Source organism: Aotus nancymaae, unplaced genomic scaffold, assembly GCF_030222135.1.
Source record: "Aotus nancymaae isolate 86718 unplaced genomic scaffold, 86718_ANA_hifiasm-v0.15.2.pri h1tg000003l, whole genome shotgun sequence".
NCBI lineage: Eukaryota > Metazoa > Chordata > Mammalia > Primates > Aotidae > Aotus > Aotus nancymaae.
In genome coordinates this window covers 76,284,187-76,307,516 of record NW_026988414.1, presented here as the reverse complement: position 1 = coordinate 76,307,516, position 23,330 = coordinate 76,284,187, and the positions used below count along the sequence as shown (strand labels likewise).

The following is a 23,330-nucleotide window of genomic DNA, read 5'->3' as shown; positions in this document are numbered from 1 at the left end:
TTTGTGTACTTGTCTGTGGTCCAGCTCCCTTGCAAGGCTGGGAGCTCCATGGTGGCAGGGGCCCTGTCTGTCTTGTGGTTTATGCCAACACCTCACACTGCCTGGCACATAGTGGGTGTCTAGCACCAATTGGAGGAAGAGTGATGGTTTTGCTGTGAAGATGAGTTTTGGCTTAAAGGGCTTGAGAGATGGAGAGGGACTGGCCAAAGGGAACTGTAAGTGCCAGGACAGCTGTGCAGAGGCGAAGAAGTCAGGACAGGTGTGTCTCACGAGTGGCGTGGGTTCAGGTGCTAGCTGCGTAGGGTGCTAAGTGGGTGAAGATAGAAGAGGAGCTGAGAAGGCCAGGGAGCCCCGGGGTGAAGGAGTGGGGGTGTCTGCCCTTTGGGCAGTAGGGAACCTGTGGAGCTGTACATGTCGAAGTTCTATAGTAAGAGTATCGTTTCTTAGATGTTTGGTTTCTTTGAGGCTGTGCATGTTTATTAGGTGTTTGCTCTACCGTCTTAGAAGGATGATGTACTCATCTGTCCAGGTAGATGTCTAGAGTATTTTGGAAAGGGTCTTTCTGATGACACCCTCCCAGATCCTGAGGACCAAAAGACATCGTATCAGAAGTAAATATATTCTAACTTTGGGCGTTAATGCTCCAAACTTGAATGCCAGCTGAAGCCTGGACTACAACAGAAAGCAGGCTCTCTAAGCCCTTGGTTTGAAGGGCGTAGCTTATTAGAGTGACTGCATTAATTTGCTCTGGCCGCTGTAACAAGTGACCATAAACTTGGTGGCTTAAAACAATACATATTTATTCTTTGATAGTTTGGGAGGCTGGAAGTTCAAAATCAGCTTCACTAGGCCTAAGTGAAGGTGTCAGCAGGACTGGTTTCTTCAGAGGCTCCAGGGCAGAGTTGGTTTCTGGCCTCTTCCAGCTTCTGGTGGCTGCTGGCATTCCTTGGCCTCTGGCTGCCTTGCTCTAATCTCTGCTTCCCCGGCCACTCCACTCGCAGTCTCCTCTTCTGTGGTTGAATCTAGGCCCACTCCCTAGATAACAGCGTTAATCCATTTGTGAAGACTGAGCCTTCATGGCCTAATCACCTCTTAATGGTCTCACGTCTCAATACCATCATAATGACAATTACATTTCAACAAGAGTTTTGGAGGGGACATTGAAACCGTAGCAAGTGACCTCTGGCTTGCAGGCCTGTCATCCGACAGCTTCCTTATTTGGCCTGCTTTCCTGCTTGTGTGTTTGTACTTTATTGCAAAAGACATGCATGCATACAAAAAGAAAAATTAACCATTGCTGAGGGGTGCACAGTTACAAGTGAATGTCCTTCTAAGTCCACTTCCCAGTAGTCACCACTAGAACTGAAGGTGCTTATGTCTGCACCCTGAACTTTGCCATGTGTGTATGTGACTTACACAGAGGGATCGAACAGTATCCACTGTGTCAGTGCAGAGCTACTTCAGTGACTTAGAATTCCACTCACTCTTCCCTTGGACTTGCCTTCTCTATATTTACCATGTCATGAGGCCCACTTACACCAAAGCTGTGCTCTCACCTGCAGATGGGTCAAGAGGCGTTGGCAGTGGTGGGGAGTGTAGGGCCACCTGCCGTGCCCCTTTGAGCTGAGACATCATATAGGCACTTATCTGGAATGTCTGAACTTGCTAGTCCTCACTAGAGCTCTTGTTCTAATAGAATTCAGTTATAGGAATGTGCCCGAATTTATTTAAGCTGTTTCCTAGCCACAGACATCTGCTTGTTTCTACTTTTCTGTCATTTCAAATAGAATTATTCTCATATCCTTGTACATATGTCTCTGTGCCCTTGTGAGAATATATTTGAGGAATTAATTTGTAGAGGAGGAAATACTGAGTCAGCTTTGTTGGGATGGCTACTGCCAGTCAGAGGAAACCCCCCACACAACCTCCTCCCTGCCCCCCAACCTTCGTTTCCCTTAATAGGGCCTGTCATCTGGAGGGAGGGAGGGAGCTGGAAGCCATGGTAGCTGGCTCCCTCTTGTGCACAAAGTCCTGGCAAGTGCAAACCTCTGCCTGGGCAGTGTCATCTCCCTGCTGAAGAGGTTGTAGTGTTATCTGAAACCTGGCCGTGCAGGCGGTTTGTGGAGGAGTTAACTTGGAAGAGATTTGATGGAACATTTCCCAATAATTCTGTCAACTTGTAAATTCTAGCTGGTTATCAGAATTCAAACGAATGTCGAGCAAGTTATTACCATGTTAGTTAGACGTTTTAAACCATGCAGACTTCCATCTGAAATATGTAAACCTGGAAAGAGGTTTTCCTCACGATGATACAGATTGCTGGTGTTTGTTTAAAAAGCTCTGACTGAACACTGGCCCTAACAAGGTGCTGTTTTGCTGCTTGGTGGTGCCTCACTTTCCATTTCAGATCAGAGCAGCTGAGTGTTCATAGGTGGGCACCTGGCACAATGCCTGGGAGAACACAGAAGGCCCTCCCAAAGATTTGTCAAATGGGACTGGGGTCTTTAAACAGCAGGTACTGTCATAGAACAGCCTCTAACACCAGCTAAAAAAACCCTCCATTTAAACCAGCTGTGAACTCTGCAGTGGAGCGCACAGGCAGGGCACGTGGTTGCCACTGAGGCCTCTGTGGGCCAGAGCAGATAGGGTAGTGTCTGAGAAGTCTGCACTGTAATGACCCCCTGTTGCACAGTCCCAGAATTGAGTTTTGCCACATAAGAGCAAAAACAGGAATTGGCTATATACTGTTTCAGCTTCAAGAGGCTTTCAGGTTTTGAGCCTGATTCAATTTCTCTGTTACCCAGGACTTGGCAAGTAGCACCACACCCCCAGCAAGGCTGTCCGCCAGCTGCAGGCTGTGTACGATGGGCCTTGTGACAGACTGGAAACGTAAAACCACAGTGGGAGGAAGTTCTGTCATTGAAATTGCTGTTTTCTCTCCCCAGGCTGTGTGGGGGTGTCCCTGCCCTTATTCCTGTTTCCTGCATTCACCCTTTAGGAACCAGAGCCCAGGAGCACAGTTGGACAGCTAGGGCAAAGGGCAAGGAGAATTTAACCCCTACAATTGACGGCGGTGGTCGTCACATGCCACCCGAGAGAAGGCTGCCGTGAGGTCCTTGCCATAGGCAGGGCCACCAAAACGTCATGGTGCAGTGGGTCTGGTGGTGCCAGTGCTCTGTGAAGTGATGAGCCAGTCATGGCAAAAAAAATGAACAAAAGTATAGCCAGCATTTGTGAGAGTTTTCTTCCTGAGCAGCTGTTTTGAAATAGCTTTCTCTACAATTTGATAATTTTTATAAAATCAGACTTTATACAGTATTTTGCTCATTGGGTTACAAGGGGAACTGACTAGAATCCTTCTACGCAGTTGTCTGTGAAGATGTGTGGCCCAATGCTAGGCTCCAGAAGAGACTTAGGACATAAGTAGCACGTGCAGGATGCTTTACGTCACTGACCGGCTCCCTGTGGGTCCTAAGTAAAGAAGCTACGAGAAAGGGAGTATCAGTTCCACACAGGCATAATCGCTGGTTCTTGGTGACTCTTTGTTAAAGCAGTTAGCAAAAGGCCATGCATTCATATACTGTGATCGTGTGATGAGAACGTAAGTGTGTTACATAATTTCTCTGTATTCTTCTGAATGTTTAAAGAACAAGTAAAAAGAAAAAAGATATGCTTTAAAAAACACATTGAGAAATGACTATCTTACATGAGAATATCATCTGATTCAGACTATATAAAGCTACCTTTTCCCTCCTTGCCTTTAATCCACCCAAGAAAACAGCAAATGATACATTTCTTCCTCCTTATTTATTTGCATGTTTATTTTAATAACTTCATTGAGTTATAATTTAGCTCCAATAAGTTCATTTATTTTAGGTGAGTAGGCTGATTAATTTAAGAAATTATACACAGTGATGTAAACACCTGCATAATGAAGATAAATAGAACATTTCTGCACCTTTGAAACGTCCGTCGTGCTCCTTTGCAGTTGATCCCGTCCCTTAATCCCTGGCCCTGGGCAACCTTGGATCTCCTTTCTGAAACTATAGCTTTGACTTTTTTTTTTTCTAATTTTTTTTTTAGCTTTGACTTTTTTTATTTTTTGAGACAGAATCTCGCTTTGTCAGCAGGCTGGAGTGCAGTGGTGCGATCTCCGCTCACTACAACCTCCGACTCCCTGGTTTAAACGATTCTCCAACCTCAGCCTCTTGAGTAGCTGGAATTACAGGCGCACACCACCACACCCAGCTGAATTTGTATTTTTAGTCGTGATGGGTTTCACCATGCTGGCCAGGATGGTCTCGATCCCTTGACCTCACGATCTGCCCGCCTTGGCCTCCCAAAGTACTGGGATTACAGGCGTGAGCCACTGCGCCCGGCCAGCTTTGACTTTTAAAAATTTTTATATAAATGGAATCATACTCTGTGTAATCTCCTGTGTGTCTTTTTTCACTTAACATAACCTTTTGGAGACTTATCTATATTGTTTGGTGTTTTCATGTTAAATTCCTTTTACTGCTGAGTAGTATTCAGTAAGTTTGGATCTGTTAAGTAAGAGAATGTAAGCATACGTGTGTGTGCGTATGAGTAAGGTGGTTCATGTGAGCATGTCCTCTCCTCACCACTCCACTTACTGACTGCTCAGATGAATTAAGATGTCTCTTCACAACAAACATGTGCCTCTTAACCTTTTGACAGTTTAACTGTAAAAATTGGACTATTCCTTTATTTCTTTTGCAAATTAGGGTTATACTTAAAACTTTAAATATTACTTGTATTAGGAACTTTGATTATGGCATGCCTTGATAGTGTTTTTCTTCATGATTCTTGTGCTTGAAGTTTGTTGAGCTTCTTTTATCTGTGGATTGATAGTTTTCATCAAATTTAGAAAAGTTTTTGATCATTATTTCTTCACATACGTTTATTCCATCTCCTCCCCTTCTCCTCCTTCAGTGACTGGCCCATTGGTCCTTCCATCCATCCTTCTGTTGTTTCTTTTATCAGTTGTCTGTTTCATTTTAGGTCGTTTCTATTGCAGGCTCATCAAATTCACTAGTCTTTCCTTCTGCAATGTCTAGTCTGCTCTTGTTCCCATTTAGCATGTTTTTCATCATAGGCATTGTAGTTTTATCTTTGGAAATTTGATTTAAATCTTTTTTTAAAAAAAGAATCTTCCATGTCTCTAAGATGTTCATTCTTTATTCTGGCTTCTAGAACATCAGGAATACAGTTATGACTTTTAGAGTCCCTGTCTGCTAATTTTATTACTCATTGTTTCTGACTTGTTTCTGTTGATCGATTTTCTCCTCATTATGACTTGTACTTTCCGCTTCTTGCATGCCTGCTTATTTTTAAAATTGGGTACCAGATATTGTGAATTTCACCTTTTTGTGTGCTGGACTTTTTTTGTATTGCTATAGATATTCTTAAGCTTTGTTCTTCGATGTGTTAAATGACTCAGAAACAGTTTGATCCTTTTGAAGCTTGCTTTTAAGCTTTGCTCGGTAGGATGAGAGCAGACTTTAGGGGTAATGTCGGCAGCCTTTCTGAGTACTCTTTCTGAAGCCCTGTGAATTATGGGGTTTTTTGCTCTGACTGGTGAGACTAGGCACTGTTCCTGGTCCTGTGTGAGGCTCAGGGATTGTTTCCTTTGCTTCTCTCAGGTGGTTCTCTCTCTGTTCTCAGATAGCTTTCTTACATGGAAGCCCCAGTCAGTACTCAGTTGAAGACTTGGGGCACCATCTAAGATCTCTGCAACACTCCCGTTGTGCAGCTGTCTTCTCTCTAGTACTCTGTTCTATGAGCTGCAACTGCCCTGAGACTCCCCACTCTATCTTCTCAGCTCAGAGAGATGCTGGGCTCCTCCTGGGTGCCCCCTTCCTGCACCCCAGCTTGGAAACTCTCTCCAGGCAGTAAGGTGGGCTCACCTCATTGGCTTTCCCTCTCTCAGAACCATTGTCCTGTGCTGCCTGATAGCCAACGTCTGAAAACCATGGTTTCCTTTTTACATTTTTTTCAGTTCTTTAGTTTTCACTGGGGAGGGTAAATCTAGTCCTTGTTGTACCATCTTCACTGGAAGCAGAAATCTCAACCTACTTGTTAAAACTTTTAATAAAATACCTTTAGCACACAGGCAAGTTATATGGATTACTCAGATAGCCATGACTCATTTTTATAGTTTCGTCATATTTCTACTGCATTTTTAAAAACAGAAGATTACTAAAATCCTCTCTTTCTCTCTCTCTCTTTTTTTTTTTTGGTGACAGTGTCTTACTCTATTGCCCAGGCTGGAGTGCAGTGGTGCGATCTCGGCTCACCGCAACCTCCACCTCCCAGGTTCAAGTGATTCTTACGCCTCAGCCTCTTGAGTAGCTGGGACTACAGGTGTGTGCCACCACACCTGGCTAATTTTTGTATTTTTAGTAGAGATGGGGTTTCGCCATGTTGGCCAGGCTGGTCTCAAACTCCTGACCTCAAGTGATCCACCTGTCTTGGCCTCCCAAAGTGCTGGGATTACAGGTGTGAACTACTGTGCCTGGCCAGATCCTCTCTTCTTGATCCTATTCTTCTTTCCCTTTACAGAGGTTGCCAATATTCTGTATTCGATAATTGTAATTTGTGTGTGTATTAAAAAAAATGGTTTTACTACATATATATGCATCCATAAGTAGTCTCTATTATTAGTATTATCTGAAGATATGAAACAGTATCATGCTGTGCCTATAATTCTTCCATTTTCTTTTCTATTCAGTGTTTAAAAAATGTTTATCCCTATGATACATGTAGCTTTAGCTGAAATGTACATTCCACAAGAACAAGAATCTTGCTGTGTTTTGTTCACTGGGATAGTCCAAGTATCTAGAATAGTGCCTGGTATGTTATAGGCTCAATCAATATTTGCTGGATGAATGAATTCATTTTAACTGGTGTATAGTACTTCATGAATGCGTCACAGTTTATTCTCCTGTTCATGAACGTCTAGGTTGTTGTACCTTTTCATTTTGTTCTAATACGGACAGTGCTACAGTGAATGTTCTAGTTTGTGTCTCCTTGTGCACATATGTAAGAATTCTTTTAGGAAATACTGGGTGTTAGGGGCAGGCACCTCTTCAACTTAACAGTACCTTGCTGAGTTCCTCTGCCATAGTAATAATATCAGTTTATACTCCCACCAGCAGTGTATAAAAATCCTCATTCCGGCCAGGCGTGGTGGCTCATGCCTGTAATCCCAGCACTTTGGGAGGCTGAGGTGGGTGGATCACCTGAGATCAAGAGTTTGAGACCAGCCTGGCCAACATGGTGAAACCTCGTCTCTACTAAAAATAAAAAATAAAAAAATTAGCTGGGTGCAGTGGCACATGCCTATAGTCCCACCTACTCGGGGAGGCTGAGGCAGGAGAATCGCTTGAATCCAGGAGGCAGAGGTTGTAGTGAACCAAGATTGCATCACCACACTCCAGTCTGGCAACAGAGGGAGATTCCATCTCAAAAAAAAAAAAAAAGAATCCCCATTTCTTCACATCCTCACCAACATTTGATATCATAAGATATTTTAATTTTTGCCAATCCTATATACATGAGATTACATTTTGCTTGACTTTTGTTTTTGTTAATAACACATCGTTTTTCCCAATAGAAATTCAATGTCTTCTTTCCGTCCTGGGAGGGGCCATAATGATAGTCGGAGGACTGTGTTTTATACCAATGAAGAGTGGGAACTTTTAGACCCAACCCCTAAGGACCTAGAGGAGTCCATAGTGCAGGAGGAAAAGAAGAAGCCGACTCCCGAAGGAAACAAAGGTATCAGCACGCTTCCTGTTGTCTGTCATTCTCTGCACTGCCATCTGTTCACCAGTGATATGGGAGACACGTTATTAGCAGGTATTTTGAGAGGCATAAGGCCCAGTGGGGGTTTGCATTCTGTTTGCGAAACTTAAAACACAAAGGCTTGAAAAATTATTTAATAAATGTTATAAGAAATAAATGACTGTCTAATCCAATGGTTCTTAAAATTTTTTGGGAGATAGAGCACTTGGAAGTCATGATCCTCTTTATGGAAATACTGATTTTAAAAAACTTTATAGCAATTTGAAATGTACACAAAAGAAGAGAATACAGTCTCATGAATTCTGGTGTACTCGTTATCCAGCTTCCACAACGTGAACGGTGGTCTCTCCCTTCTCCATCTCTTAAGTTCCTGCTCCTCCCTGCACCCACTGTCAGCTGGATTATTTTAAATTTTAAGCATTAATCCATTGCTTCTGCAAATGCTTTAGTATGTATCTCTAAGACATAATGACTCTTTTAAAAAAATTAGAACCACAACTTACTTATTATATTTATAGTTATAATAAATCCTTAATACTATTTAATTCCTTAATTGTTCCCTAAGTGTCTGCTTACAGTTGGTTTCTTCAAGTGAGGATCCAAACAAGACCCACACATTATATTTAATTGATGTCTGCTTAGGTCTCTTTTGGTGGCTCTTTTCCCTTCCCCCTCCCTTCCCACATTTGTTGAAGAAACCTGGTCTTCATGCTGAGGAGTCTCCCATATCTGGGTTTGCTGATTGTATTTCTGTGGGGTCATTTAACATGCTTTCCTGTATACTGGCAGTCAGAGCCGAGGCCTGCCCAGATTCAGAGTTGACTTCTGGTTGGACAGGAATGGCGTTTTGGTGGGGAGGTGCTGTGTGCTTCCTATTGCATCGCATCTGAAGCCACATCATGGTTTCTCTCATCATATTAAGATTGATCAAGGCTTAGGGCTGTCTTTCTGGTCCATTCATTACTTTCTCCATCAGCCTTTTGCCAGATGCTTTTAACAGTCATTTACGATCCTAGATTTATTTATTTATTTATCTTTGAGACGGAGTCTTGCTCTGTCACCCAGGCTGCAGTGCAGTGGTGCAGTCTCAGCTCACCGCAACTTCTGTCTCCCGGGTTCAAATGTTCTCCTGCCTCAGCCTCCTGAGTAGCTGGGATCACAGGCACGCGGCACCATGCCCAGCTAATTTTTGTGTTTTTAGGAGAGATGGGGTTTTACCGCGTTGCCCAGGCTGGTCTTAAACTCTTGACCTCAGGTGATCCACCCACCTCGGTCTCCCAAAGTACTTGGATTACAGGAATGAGCCTCTGTGCCCGTCCACAATTGTAGATTAATTCATTAAGAGAATATTGATGTTTTAAACATGAAATAATAAATAATTTTGAAATTCCACCTTATACCTAATTCTAGCAAAAATGGGAAGCCAAGGATGTTTACTATGTCTTCGTTTTCCATTAAAAGTGATCCTGTGCTAGAGTCTTCCAAGGAAGGATCCAGTGGGGGGAATCAGTCATCTTTGGCTGAAGCATGTTGGTTACTATCTAGAATGCGGTGGGGGCAGAGTCATCAATCTCCTCGGGTTCTCAAGGTGGGGAATGCCAAACTCCTTTGAGGATGATTTGTGAAGATGCTTTATTTTGTTATAGTTTCCAAAAGGAAGATGTGGCTTGTATTTAAAACACAAGTTTTATTTTCGTGTAGGAGTAACTGGCTCAGGATTCCCCTTTGATTTTGGACGTAACCCTTACAAAGGAAAGCGCCCTCTGAAAGACATAATTGGGTCATACAGAAATCGTCACAGCAGTGGTGATCCTTCAAGTGAAGGCACGCCAGGCAGTGGCAGTGTCAGCATCAGCGTCAGGAAGCCGGCCTCCGAAATGCAACTGCAGGTCCAGAGCCAGCAGGAAGAGCTGGAACGGTTAAAGAAAGACCTGTCCAGTCAGAAGGTAACTTCTTCTTCTGGCTTCTGTCTTACCCCACATCAGCAGGCCAAGGGCGGGAGGAGTAAAGCCCAATCTGTATTTCCCTGTATCTTTCCGGGGACAGCTTTGTTTCCCAAAAGTTGCTTTTCCCTGGAGGTTTCATACTGCCAGGGCCAGCATCCTAGGCATGGCTGCTGTGCTTGATCATTGGTTCAGAGGTGTTTATATTTGTAAGGAGGGTGAAGAAAGGAGGACTCGGGAGGTTACTGTCTGCACCTCCAGCCAGTCCTGCCCCAAGACTGAATCTCCCTAAACACAGTTTCAGCCCAGAGTTCTTTAACAGTCGTTAAGAAGACTTTCTGCATCAACAACAGTTTCCTGAGCTAATCAGCTCTAATTACACTTAACTGTTCAGCAGTTCAGTGACTCTCAGAGCACAGATTTTTTAATATCCATAACATTTACTGGACACCATTGCTAACTAATTACAGTGGGCAAGTCCATTATTTCTTGTTTCCTATTACTGTTCTCTACAGACAGTCTTTATGGAGTAAATTTTTTTTTTCTATATTTGAGATCCTTCAAGAGGAAGTTCAGTATTAAAATGTTTCCAGTAAAGTTTCTACATTTCCTCAAATTCTGACAATTGCTCCATGTGATGATTTGTTCTTTTCCTCCTCTCCTCGCTCTCCTCACCTCCACTCCATTCTCCTTTTGGCTCCCAGGAGCTTGTTCGGCTGCTCCAGCAGACAGTCCGGTCATCCCAGTATGACAAGTATTTCACTAGCAGCCGGCTCTGCGAGGGGGTCCCAAAGGACACGCTTGAGCTTCTGTACCAAAAGGATGATCAGATTCTGGGCCTCACCAACCAGGTGGAGAGGTTCAACCTGGAAAAGGAGAGTCTTCAGCAGGAAGTGAGGACGCTGAAGAGCAAAGTGGGCGAGCTCAACGAGCAGCTGGGGATGCTGATGGAGACCATCCAAGCCAAGGACGAGGTCATCATCAAGCTCAGCGAGGGCGATGGCAGCGGGCCTCTGACCACGGCACCTGGCTCCCCTTCCACCACACCTGTTGGCAGGGACCAGCTGGAACTGGACAGGCTGAAAGTAAGAGCAGGGCAGGGTTTCTGGTGATTGGCATGAGAGACCACCAATGTCACCCTAGAGGCCAGGCCTCTGTGAGCTGATTGGTGTGATGGCAGAACAGTTGCACACCCTTTTTTTTCCCCACAAGTATAATAGGACTTATCATCAAATAATCGTTAATTTTCTGTGGAGCTTCCTAGGAAAGGAAACCCTTGCTGCTGCTTGGAGCAGTTTCGAATCTTTCCCCTCACTTGCTTTCAGGCAACTGAGACTTTTTTTCTGTGTATACCACCCTTAGGACTTCATTATCCTATGTAACATATGGAGGCTGTTTCTTGCCCCTCCTGTGTACATGAAAGCACATGCAAACTTGATTTGTATAGCTTGCTGCAGGACCTAGTGGGTGCCTGATTTGGGGCATTGTTCCCAACAGCTATTATAGGGTTAGCTGGGGAAGCAGACTCCAGCTTCCAAGGAGGCCTGGTCGGGGCCTCTTCAGAGTCAGTGCCCCCAATACCCAGGGTGGGAGGGTCCTGACACTTAGAAGGAAGTGTCCCTCTCTGGGATAGCCCTCAAGGTGGGAGGCTGTTTCCTGAACAGAAGTGACTCTCCGAGTCATGCCTGGGGTGGTGACCAGCTGATGCGGTAGGAGGAACACACAGCACTTGTGGGAGGCGGTGGGGCAGCCTGCATTTCTCTTCTTGCTGTTAGAGAAGCCTGCTGGTCCAGAGGGGAGGTCACAGGGAAGATCATAACATTCCTGCTGCCACCAGTTCTTGAGACTCTGTTGGAGAGGTTTCAGATGGACAAGTGGCCCCCAGGACATGGGGTATCAAGTATAGCCCATTGACCCCAGCAGACCCCAGACATGTCTGTAGCTACTGGTCTCACCTAGCCCCAAGGCGTCCCTCACCTGGCCCCCTTCTTCTTGCAAATAATATGTCTCCAAGGGTGTTTGGCTCCAGATGGAGCTTGTCCTTGGAGAACAGAGGTTTGCTGCTGTCCAGGTTGTTACTGAGCATTTGCTTCCTGCTTAGCAGTACCTTTCAGGCATTGTCAATGCATTGAGTGAGAGAATGATGGGCATGCTAGGGACTCTGAAGATAATTCCAAAACAGAAGTTAAAACAAAAATCGTGGCAGCATGGCTGGAATATGTACATGGTCCCCATAGTGACCACTTCTGACTGACAACACCCACTGGATATGTGAGGCCAGAGGATTTATGAATGAGAAAATCTAAAATGACAATAGAACCTCTGGTCTCAGTACTTTATACTTACGCCTACTGTTTAAAAAAAATGGCTGGCCAAGCATGGTGGCTCATGCCTGTGATAGCAGCACTTTGGGTGACCGAGGTGGGCACATTGCTTGAGCCCAGGAGTTTGAGATCAGCGTAGGCAACATGGTGAAACCCTTGTCTCTCCAAAAAAAGAAAGAGCCAGGCATGGTGACCTGTACTTGTAGTTCCATCTACTCAAGAGGCTGATTGCTTGAGCCCTGGAGAGCGGAGCAAGGCTACAGTGAGTTGAGATCCTACCACTGCACTCCAGCCTGGATGATAAAGCGAGACCTCGTTGCAAGAAAAAAAAAAAATACCCTTTTTTTTTTTTTTAAAAAAAAATAAGAGGTCTTGGTTAGTGTTGCCAGTAGAAGTTGTTTTTTTTAAAATGTACACAACATTGAATATACATGACCCTAAATATACACCTATCAATAATACACATTTTGCGATTACTTAATGAGAGCAAAAATTTTTATTTTCATGTATTTATTTACTTATTTGAGGCAGGGTCTTGCTCTGTTGCCCAGGCTGGAATGCAGTGGTTCAATCTCAGCTCTCTGCAGCCTTAACCTCCCCTGCTCAAGAAATCCTTTAGCCTCAGCCTCCTGAGTTGCTGGGACTAGAGGCTCGCATTACCATACCTGGCTAATTTTGGTATTTTTAGTAGAGACAGAGTTTTGCTGTGTTGCCCAGACTGGTCTTGAACTCCTGAGCCCAAGTGATCCGCCTGCCTTGGCTTCGGAACGCTGAGATTACAGGCTTGAGCCATCCTGCACAGCTGACAGCTGAAGATTTTTGGAAGTGTGTCGATTTCTGTAGTGTGTAGAACAAAACTATAGTGGTGGGTTTCCAGGGCATGCGTGGCACTCGGCAGTGGGCGAGGCGTGTGGAGCAAGTTTTCCCAGGGAGTGAGCCAGGGTGTGTGTGGAGTGTGCCTTCTGGCTGTTGAGACTGCCCGGCTCCTGGAGACAGCTAACCGAGCTAATCAGGATACAATCAGAATAGGACACCTGATGCCGATCAGAACAGGACATTCCCTCCTCTTTTCCTCTTTTCTTTTGCAGCATAATGGGTGGAGTGGTTTTGAATCTGCATGAAGTTTTGTTTCTCCAACATTCCTCAGTTTAACAAGTTTAACAGTTTTTAACAACTTAACAAGCCTGTGGCTCCAAGACATCACAACTTTGAGGTTAAGTGGTGATAGCTGATGAAGCAGCTGATGAAGCGGCAAAGCCGTGGTTGGGTGGATTCCAGGGAGACAGTTGAGGCCGGCCTGGGTCCGTGGCCTCATGCTTTCTGACGCTGCCGTGCTATTGCCAGTGCTGAGGGTCCCTCTGCGGTGCAGAAGGTGTTCACGCCTCATGCAGGGCTCCTCTGCAGTGGCGCTGGGAGAACTGGAAAAGGTGTTCACGCCTCATGCAGGGCTCCTCTGCAGTGGCGCTGGGAGAACTGGAAAGGCTCCAGGGAGAAAGCGGGAGCGCTTTGACAGAAGTGGGTGTTCTCCTGTGTGTTCTCTCATAGCCCTTCAGCTCTAGACAGGATGAGGATGAAGAAGAAATACTGATTCGTTCTTCTGATTCCAAATTTAAAATGTCTAGTTAGAAAAAATATATATATTTAAGATATATTTATTTAAAGTATATTTTTGTGTATTTTTAAAGATATTTTTATATATCTTTTTTGTTATTGCTGTTCTTGACCAGTTTTCATGCTTTATTGTCAGTGGATGTGGCCTGTAAAGATTTCTGCCATTGGGATTTGCTAACTTTTTTTGGTGTGGTCTAGTGCATGGTTACTTTGTGTTCCTATAGTATTCTGAGGCAGGATTAACATTGCTCCCAGGATTTTGCCGCCCTGGTGATTTAAGTCATTATTTTTCCATGTTTCCTTCCAGCCCTTTTCTGTGTTCCCATAATTCTTTCATTGTTGAAGTAGATGGACTTTCGTCTTGTTCCGTTCAGCATTATGGCCCCAGCACTTCCATGTTGCTGTCATTAGCGATTTCAGGGTTGTCCGTCCTTTGTGATAGCACAAAGGATGTATTATCTTCATCCTTGTCTTTCTTCCTGCATTTGCTGTTCCGTGAATACCTCCATGCCTGCACTTCTTCAGCTCATCTATTCATCCAGCCAGCTGTGTGCCCAGCCATTTACTCTGCAGGGGTACACAGGCACACAAGTCCTGGGCCCCACAGTTTGATTTAGAGGCACAGACAGAAAAGCAGAATGACAGCTGGAACACACACCAGGACGGAAGGGGATGTGGAACAGGTGGGGTGACGCTTTACATTGAGCATGGCCTCTGGAGCCAGCCGTGGTTGGATTCAAACCCAGATTGCCACGTAGCACCTCTGACTTGGGCAGGTGACTTCATGTCTCTGCCTCTGTGTGTTTATCTGTGGAGCAGTGCTTATTTTCCTCATAGGTATTGTAAGGGTTACAGGCGGTAATCCACATAGCACCCTCCCTCACGCAGTGTCTGGCTCCTCATAGGGTCTTCACTGTTGGACGTTGTTATTGCTGTGGTCGTCATCATCATTCTAGAGAAAGTGTCCATAATATAAATAATCAGGACTGACTGAGACTGTGACACAAATTTTAAGTTAAAGACAGACATGGCAGCTGATGTTACTTGCTTCCACTGACCCACTTTGTGTCACTCAGTCTCTATCCATCACTGTTGAGTGTTTTCTTCAGTTGCCGTCCAGCCTGCCTTCCTTTGGCTGCCCTGCCTTTGAGTAATGTGTTTGCTTAATGTTTCCAAATATGAGACCTTTGGCCAGATGCTTTGGGAGGCCGAGGCAAGAGGATCACTTAAGGCCAAGAGTTTGAGACCAGCCTGGCCAACATAGTGAGTCCCCATGTCTACAGAAAAAGGTAGCCGAGTGTGGTGGCCATGCCTGTGGTCCTAGCTACTCAGGAGGCTGAGGTGGGAGGATCACTTATGCCCAGGAGTTGAAGGCTGCAGTGAGCTATGACCCTGCTACCGTACTCTAGCCTGGGCAACAGATGGAGACCCTGTGTCTGTCTCTCTCTCTCTCTCTCGATACAAAGTCTCACTGTGTCACCAAGGTTGGAGTGCAGTGGCATGATCTTGGCTCACTGCAGCCTCTGCCTCCTTGGTTCAAGTGATTCTCATGCCTCAGGAAGGGTAGCTGGGACTACAGGCGTACCCTACAATGCTTGGCTAATGTTTTGTATTTGTAGTAGAGACAGGGTTTCACCATGTTAGCCAGGCTGGTCTCAAATTCCTGTCCTCAAGTAATCCTCCTGCCTTGGCCTCCTAAAGTGCTCTTATTATAGACATGAGTCACCATGCCCCGACAACCTTGTTTCTAAAAACAAAAAAAAAAAAAGGAAGTCCAACATTCATTTCAAGTACTTGTCATTATATGGTCTTGCTGAAGCTGAGTATGATGCCTGTCAACATTCTAATGGGAGTCAGGGACCTGAGACCATGGAGCTAAGAGCCCACTGGCCTGGCTCTCAGAAGTCTGATTTGCAGCCTAGACAGTAATTGGGCAGCCGTCTATGGCTCAGTTCTTCACCTCAAAAATAAAGATGGTGAGAATGGCTGCCTAAGAGTTGTGAGTTTTAAACAAGATTAGGAATCCCACATGCCTAGCACAGGACACCTGTATGCCATCACAAGTGCTCCATAAATGTTAGTGATTAAAGGGACTATTGAATTATTTTCAGTTCTTCTGCATTTTATGGGGGAACAGTATAATCCTGTGGTAGTTTCTTGTTTGGCCATGGGGAATTTCTGTAGCTGCATCTCTGGGGAGTGGCAGCAGTCTCCTGCCTGTGGCATCACAGGAGTCTGTCTTGACTACCCTGGCCTACCCTTTGAGCTGTCTCCAACATAATTTCTTCTAGGATTGGGAGATCAGGAACCTCACATACCAGCCTGTCACATTATAAAAGAAAAATAATTAGAAGCAGGGAGGGGAAAGGGGGCACATTTATAAAAGACTGAATTTGTAAAGAATATTTGGAAGTCACTGCCTCAGAGATGATTCTGATTAGTATCCTTAGCGGCTTCTTCAGTTCATTGTTTTTATTATTAGGAGAGTCAGAGGAAGTTTCCGGAGCTTTAGTTTCAGTGTTTTACATGAAAATGCCTCGCCCCCTTGCTGCTTTGCTTTCTCTTGCTGCTTTGCTTTCTCTTGCTGCTGGCTCCTTTCAGCTTTCTTGCTTGTAGTTTCAAGGCCTGACGCCAACGTGACATCTGCCCTGGCCCGACCTGCTCTCTATAGTTGGACTCGGCAGAACTCCTCCCCAGCTTGTTCTGTTCTTTTAGAGACAGAAAACAAATAGGCAAAGGTTAAGAAGTGGCCAATTTAGGGGAAGGCTGTATTGTGTTCATTGTACTTTTCTTTCAACTCTTCTGTAAGTTTGAAATTTTTCACTATTGAAGAACATTTGTTCTCTTATGCGCCTAACACATTGCAGGTCGTAGGATTTGTTATTAAGAGTGATTTTTAGTTAAAGGCTTTTGTATATGTGTGTAGCCTTTTTTTACATAAAATCGATGGCTCAGTAAAATCGATGTGATGATTATAACCTACAGAAAATATGTTCAGTTTCTCTAGTTTAAAAAAATGTAAGGTATTGCTTTTATTTTTACCACCTCAATGAATATGGAATATGGATAGATTAAAATATTTGCATACATATGGGAAGCACATCCGATTTATTTCTCCTATCATCAGTTGAGAAAAACTACCACCATTAAATAAGTATTTTCTCCATCCCATTGCAGCAATCGTGCCTGCCAGCCTTCTGCTGCCAAAAAGATTAATTGGAAAGTGCCTGTTAACGACTTCTAGTTCTTTAGAACTTACTCTAACTTAGCAGGACTGTTTGATTGGTGAGGCAGCAAGATGCTGACTACATAGGGTAATTAATTGGTCGATATTCAACCGATGTGAATTCAGGGATTTTTTTTTTTTCTAACAGGATAATCTACAAGGGTACAAAACCCAAAACAAATTTCTAAATAAGGAGATTTTGGAACTCTCAGCTCTACGAAGAAATGCAGAAAGGAGAGAGAGAGATCTCATGGCGAAGGTGGGTCAGGATAGATGGATTCTATTACCTGGTGGGAGGTAAGGTAAGGAAACCGTTAAAAATAAGCATGCTTTACAAACCAGTTCAAATCTCAGGCTTGGAGAGATGTGGTTGCTGATGCCAAAATATATTTGAAATATATACGATACATAGAGCTATGTAGTCTCATTTTATCTCTGATGAAGACAAAGATAAATGCCCTGAGATGTGGCTTTTTCACATAAACTGGGTAAGTAGGAATGAGAATCTACAGAAAATATGTTCAGTTTCTCTAGTTAATAAAAAGAATGTAAAATATTGCTTTCTTTGTGTGTTAGCTTTGTTCATAAGCATTTTTAATGGATTTTGAAGAAAATAAATTTGGATTTTGATTTATGCTGTTCAGTTTTGTATTTATGGAGATGGTGAAGTTGTGCCTCCTCTGTGAACCCAATAGGGTTGGTGTGAAAGTCAGGTTTGATTATGGCTGAAAAGGGCTTTGCACAAAGTGTAATGGGATCATGAACATTTCAGCTGTAATCAAATGACACTTGTCAACAGCTGTTATATACCTGACACACTTTCTTTTTTGAACAGAGCTTGAAGCATCTTCCCAGACCTTATTCCTGCATGTTTTCCAGGGTATATTTGATTTGTCTGATAAGGTGGCAGATGGGAGCTAGTCCTGGATCACAGAGTCCTAAGAAAGAATGGGTATGGCATGGAGTGGCCACTCACGGGCCATGTGCCAAATGGCACCGAGCTGGACCTCAGTAATCGGCATGTAGCCTGTAGCCTGGTTTCTGCTGCTCTCTCCACCTCTGTCCAGAGGTGGTGCATTTGTTGGCATCCTGAGGTCTGATGACCAGCACCTCTTCCACAAGGAAGAGAGGCACCCACTGCAGGCCATTTTAAACATGACAGGTGGTCTGTGATATAAATTAATGTATTGTCTTTGATACAGTCCATCTCTGGCTCACTTCGTACTAATTTCTTGTTTTTGATACAGTCCGTCTCTGGCTCACTTTGTACTAATTTCTTGTTTTTGATACAGTCTGTCTCTGGCTCACTTCCTAATAGCTTTAAGTTTGTCGTTGAGTGGTTGAGTGCCTAAAAATTGCTCTTCCTGTTTGTCTGTCTTGATGGAGATAACCACCACATTCTCTGCAGTATTCTAGCCTGGAAGCCAAGCTCTGCCAGATAGAAAGTAAATACCTGATACTGCTCCAAGAAATGAAGACACCAGTGTGCTCAGAAGACCAGGGGCCCACCCGGGAGGTCATAGCCCAGTTGCTGGAGGACGCTCTGCAGGTTGAGAGCCAAGAACAGCCAGAGCAAGCATTTGTTAAACCTCATCTTGTCAGGTAAAGGTGCTAGTGACTGTTGGGGATAGTGCATCCCACTTCTGAAGTCCCTTTTTCACAGAGAGCTGTACATAACTGTGTGTCTCATTTGGTGCTCACGTGCTGTCAAGTCAGCAGAACAGGTAATGTCTTCATTCTCCCATAGTAATCAAGTCATAGAGCTGGGACTCACCACAGGTCTTCTGATTGCAAGACCTATTTCTCATGTAAGTGAGAGAACCTTCCTTCTGATCCTTCCTTCCTCCAGAAGGAGCCAGCCTCCAAGGAATAGGAACCTTCTAAAACATAGCCCTACCCACAGGTGTTTCAAAACAAAGGGGGCCCCTAAATGAAGAACTGAGCTTACACACACACACACACACACACACACACACACACACACACACACACACACGGCATATATTTTTGGGGAAAGCGCTGAATCTGGAAGCCCATGGTGGATCTTGAATCAAGGACCCTCTCATAACCTGTTTTCTAAAAAATGAGACTCATGAAATTGTTGAACCAGGAGAAATCTGCAGATGCCCAGAGTTTTGCCTCCTCTTGTTTCCACTGTTCGGGACCAGCCCTGTGTCTAGGCCTTGCTAACTGCAGTCTCCTTGCTTGTCCTGCCCCACCCCTGCAGGCCAGGTGAAGACTTGCTTCAGTTTGACATGACCTTTCCCTTCTCTGAGCTTGCAGCACTGGCCTGCATTGTTTGGGCTATTCAGATGACAGTTAGAAATATGCTCAGCAAGTGCCTGACACCATCGTTTCTGAACTCTGTTATGGAGGTCTGCCATGTGCCAGGAACTGTGCCAAGTGTTTTATGTGCAGGGTTTTACTTAATACTCAGTGAGGTGGGTGCTTTTGTGCTCACTTTACAAGTGAGGAAGCTGGGTTTGGAGGTGATAGAACTTGCCCGGAGTCACTCAGCCTGGGAGTGGCGAGGACAGGCCCTCAGCCTGGACAGTTGGGTTCCCAGGCACGGGAGTGCCACCTGCACGCCGGGCGTTGGGCTTTGCTCATCGTGGTGGCTGTTGACCTCTGTGAGCCCGTGGAGCACTTCTGAAGGTGGTGTGTGGTGCTCTCACTATTTATGTTGTGTGTTCAGATTTTATGTATAAGTAGAATAACCATGTATATTGGTTTATTTTCAACTTTTTCCTGTGGAAAATTTGAAACTTACAAAGAAGTAGACAGAATCATGTAACATATCCCCCTGTGTGCAGCTAACTTGAGCAATTATTAATGTTTTGCCAGTATTGTTGCATTTTACCTCCTGACTCCCCACAGTTTTTTTTTTCTGGAATATTTTAAAGCAAATGTCAGATGTCACGTCGTTCTGCCTGTAATCACTTCAGTGTGTATTCCTGACTGATGATACCTTTTTACATACCAATCCCAGATACGTATCATTTTGAAACTTAACTTCCTTCAACATTATTTTCTGAAATGATCCATGTTGATACAAGTTGCTCCTGAGCTATCTTTTTTAAGAGATGGGGTCTCACTCTGTTGCCCTGACTGGCCTCAAATTCCTGGGTTCAAGCAGTTCCCCTACATCAGCCTCCCAAGTAGCCGGGCCTACAGACGCCCACAACCAAGCACGCTTACCTGTTTTGTAGAACGTCATTGTGTGAATCTGCTGCAGTGTCTTTATTCTTTCCCCTCACGGAGGACTTTTAGGGTCTTTCCGTTTTCCCCTTTTACAGTGATGCAAGGACCAGTCATGGTCCATATTCCCCTGTGCCCACATGAGAGAGTTTCTCTAGGGTGCAGGCTAGAAGTGGAATTCCTGGTATGTAGAAAATACATACCTTTATCTCTGCTAGATCTGAGTTCCAAAGTGCTTAACTAAGTTGACACACAGCAGCAGTGTGTGAAAGGCCTTTGTAGTTTTCTTTTAATGGTACAACAAATTATCATTAACATAGTGGCTTAACAGGTTTAATTAGGGGCTGCTTTTCTTTCCGGAGGTTCTGGGACAGTTAATTTCCTTTTTCATTTCAGTTGTTGGCAGAATATAGTTTCCTGCAGTTGGTCATGGGACTCGGTCCCTGTTTCCTTGCTGGCTGTCGGATGTGGTTGGCGGCTTCTAGAGGTCCCTGCATTCTCTGGCCTGTGGCCCCTTTTCCCATCTTTAGGGGCAGTAGATCAGGTCCAGGGGCAGTAGATGGTCCAGACAGGTCCATCTCTCCTGCCTGAGGTTTCTGACTGACGCCTCATATTCAGGCCCCCCAGATATCCCAGATAATCTTCTTGTTTTAAATTCTGTAGTCCTAACTGCGTTAACATTCCATTAATAACATTCCTATTGCCATGTAACACACAGTCATAGGTTCTAGGACCCGGGACGTGAACATCTTTATCCCTTAATAGCTTATAAATACATTCTTCCTTGTTTTTTTTACCCTTTGAAATGACATTTTAAAGCATAAAGTTACACATATGTAGCATATATATGATAAAGAAACATACACACACATTAACGTAGCCAAGTTTATCAATCTTGTTTTTGTGCTGTTGACTGCATTTTCTTCCATGCTTTTCATATTTTCAGTTTTAAACTGAAATAGGAAAATATTAACAAGAAGAGATCTGATTTAATTTTTCGTGATAGATAGCCAGTCGTCCTAGAAGTCGGCTATTTTCTCACTACTTTGAAATGCTTTCTCGTGGTGCGGTGTACCATGTGTGCGCGGATTGGTTTCTAGACTGTTTCTATTGCGTTGGTCTTTGTTGCTAAACCTTTGTCATTTTAATTTTTCCTTTTGTGTTTACCAACAGCGAATATGATATTTATGGGTTCAGGACTGTACCTGAGGATGATGAGGAAGAGAAGTTGGTCGCCAAGGTCCGTGCGTTGGACCTGAAGACTCTCTACCTGACAGAAAACCAGGAAGTCTCCACTGGGGTCAAGTGGGAAAACTATTTTGCAAGTACAGTGAACAGGGAGATGATGTGCTCTCCAGAATTAAAAAACCTGATCCGTGCAGGCATTCCCCACGAGCACCGTTCCAAGGTATGGAAGTGGTGTGTGGACCGTCACACCAGGAAGTTCAAGGACAACACTGGGCCTGGCCACTTCCAGACCTTGCTGCAGAAGGCACTGGAGAAACAGAACCCAGCCTCCAAGCAGATTGAGCTGGATTTGCTGCGAACTCTGCCCAACAACAAACATTACTCCTGCCCCACCTCAGAAGGCATACAGAAGTTACGCAACGTCCTCCTCGCCTTCTCCTGGCGGAATCCAGATATTGGGTACTGCCAAGGCCTAAACAGGTGGGTGTGCGGCATAAAGTGTGCCCATTTGCCGTTAGGCCCCCGTGCTGACTGGCAGCTCCCTCCCTTCCTGGTTGGCCAAGAAAACTGAATATCTTGAGAGAAAAAAGTTGCAACAAGCCAGTTTTCACGACACAGCATCCCCATTTCTAGAAGAACTGAGAGGAACAAACATGCTTTCAGAAAGTATTAACACAGAGTTAGATTCATTTGAAACTACTAGGAGTCTCATATTTTCTGTTCGCTCTCATCACACTCAGGCTTTGATCAGAAGTTTGATTTTACTGGTTTAACTACATGGAGTGGAAATTGGGGGTCACCCCTTGTTTATGCAGTCTACAGGATCTTTTTCTGAATCAAGAAGTCGCCCCAAACAGTTATTCAACCAGTTGAAACTTAGCCCTTGATGGACTTAAACTTGTTTCCTTTTAAACTAGAATCTTTAATCTTGCATACTTTCCTACTTTCATAGGCAGAGGATGCCGAAAGGCCTCTCACGTTTTCTTGGTGATCCAGGCTCATCCTCCTGAGCTGTGCAGGGATGGGATGAGGCCTCGGGAGGACTGCGGTCTGCTCCCCACGAAGCTCTTCCTGTCACTGGACTTGGCTCTGACTGCTTCTTACCTGGCTGGTGCACTTTCTGCTTACTGCTGTCCTTGCAGTTGCCCATTTACATTGCTCTCTGAGTAGTGATAGTAGGTAACCAAGCTTGTTAGAACCATGGATAAAGGTTGAGTTTGGTGGCTAACACCTGTAATCCCAGCACTTTGAGAGGCCAGGGTGAGGGGATCACTTGAGTCCAGGAGTTTGAAACCAGCCCGGGCAACATAGTGAAACCCCGTCTCTATAAAAAAATACAAAAAATTGGCTGGGTGTGATGGTCACACCTGTGATCCCAACACTTTGGGAGGCCGAGGCAGGTGGATCACCTGAAGTCAGGAGTTCAAGACCAGCCTGGCCAACATGGTGAGACCTCTGTCTCTACTAAAAATACAAAAATTGGCCAGATGTGGTGGTACATGCCTATAATCCCAGTTATTTGGGAGCTGAGGTAGGAGAATTGCTTAAACCTGGGGGGCAGATGTTGCAGTGAGCCAAGATCGCAGCCACTGCTCTTCAGCCTGAATGACAGAGTGAGACTCTGTCTCAAAAAAACAAAAACAAAAAATTAGCTGGGTGTGGTGGCATGCGCCTCTAATCCCAGCTATTTGGGAGGTTGAGGTGGGAGGATCGCTTGAGCCCAGGAGATGAGGCAGCAGTGAGCCATGATCACACCACTGCACTCCAGCCTGGAAGACAGAGTGAGACCCTGTCTCAAAAAAAAAAAAAAAAAAAAAAAAGATACGGATAAAGTAAGAATGAAAAAGCTCTGCATGTGTATCATAGGAATTCTATGAGCTGGAGTTCTCAGTGCTGACATTTGTCCTGGCTGCCCACAGGCCTTTCTGCACCTGCACCATGCCAGGCGTTGACCTCGATTTCTATTTGTGTCTGAAATGAGAGTATTACAGGAAGAAAGGGTTGAAGCTGGAA

At 44.5% G+C, this 23,330-nt stretch overlaps 1 protein-coding gene across 3 annotated transcripts in view; it reads left to right on the top strand.

Moving 5' to 3' along the window:
- TBC1D2B (TBC1 domain family member 2B) overlaps window positions 1-23,330 on the top strand; it is a 75,030-nt gene that overhangs the window by 36,923 nt on the left and 14,777 nt on the right. For all 3 annotated transcript variants that reach the window (XM_064382955.1, XM_021668244.2, XM_012457709.3), the window contains exons 4-9: window positions 7,637-7,800; window positions 9,529-9,773; window positions 10,475-10,855; window positions 17,080-17,190; window positions 18,340-18,533; window positions 21,303-21,797. In XM_064382955.1, coding sequence (XP_064239025.1) covers window positions 7,637-7,800; window positions 9,529-9,773; window positions 10,475-10,855; window positions 17,080-17,190; window positions 18,340-18,533; window positions 21,303-21,797 — 1,590 coding nt within the window. The remainder of the gene's footprint in view (window positions 1-7,636; window positions 7,801-9,528; window positions 9,774-10,474; window positions 10,856-17,079; window positions 17,191-18,339; window positions 18,534-21,302; window positions 21,798-23,330) is intronic.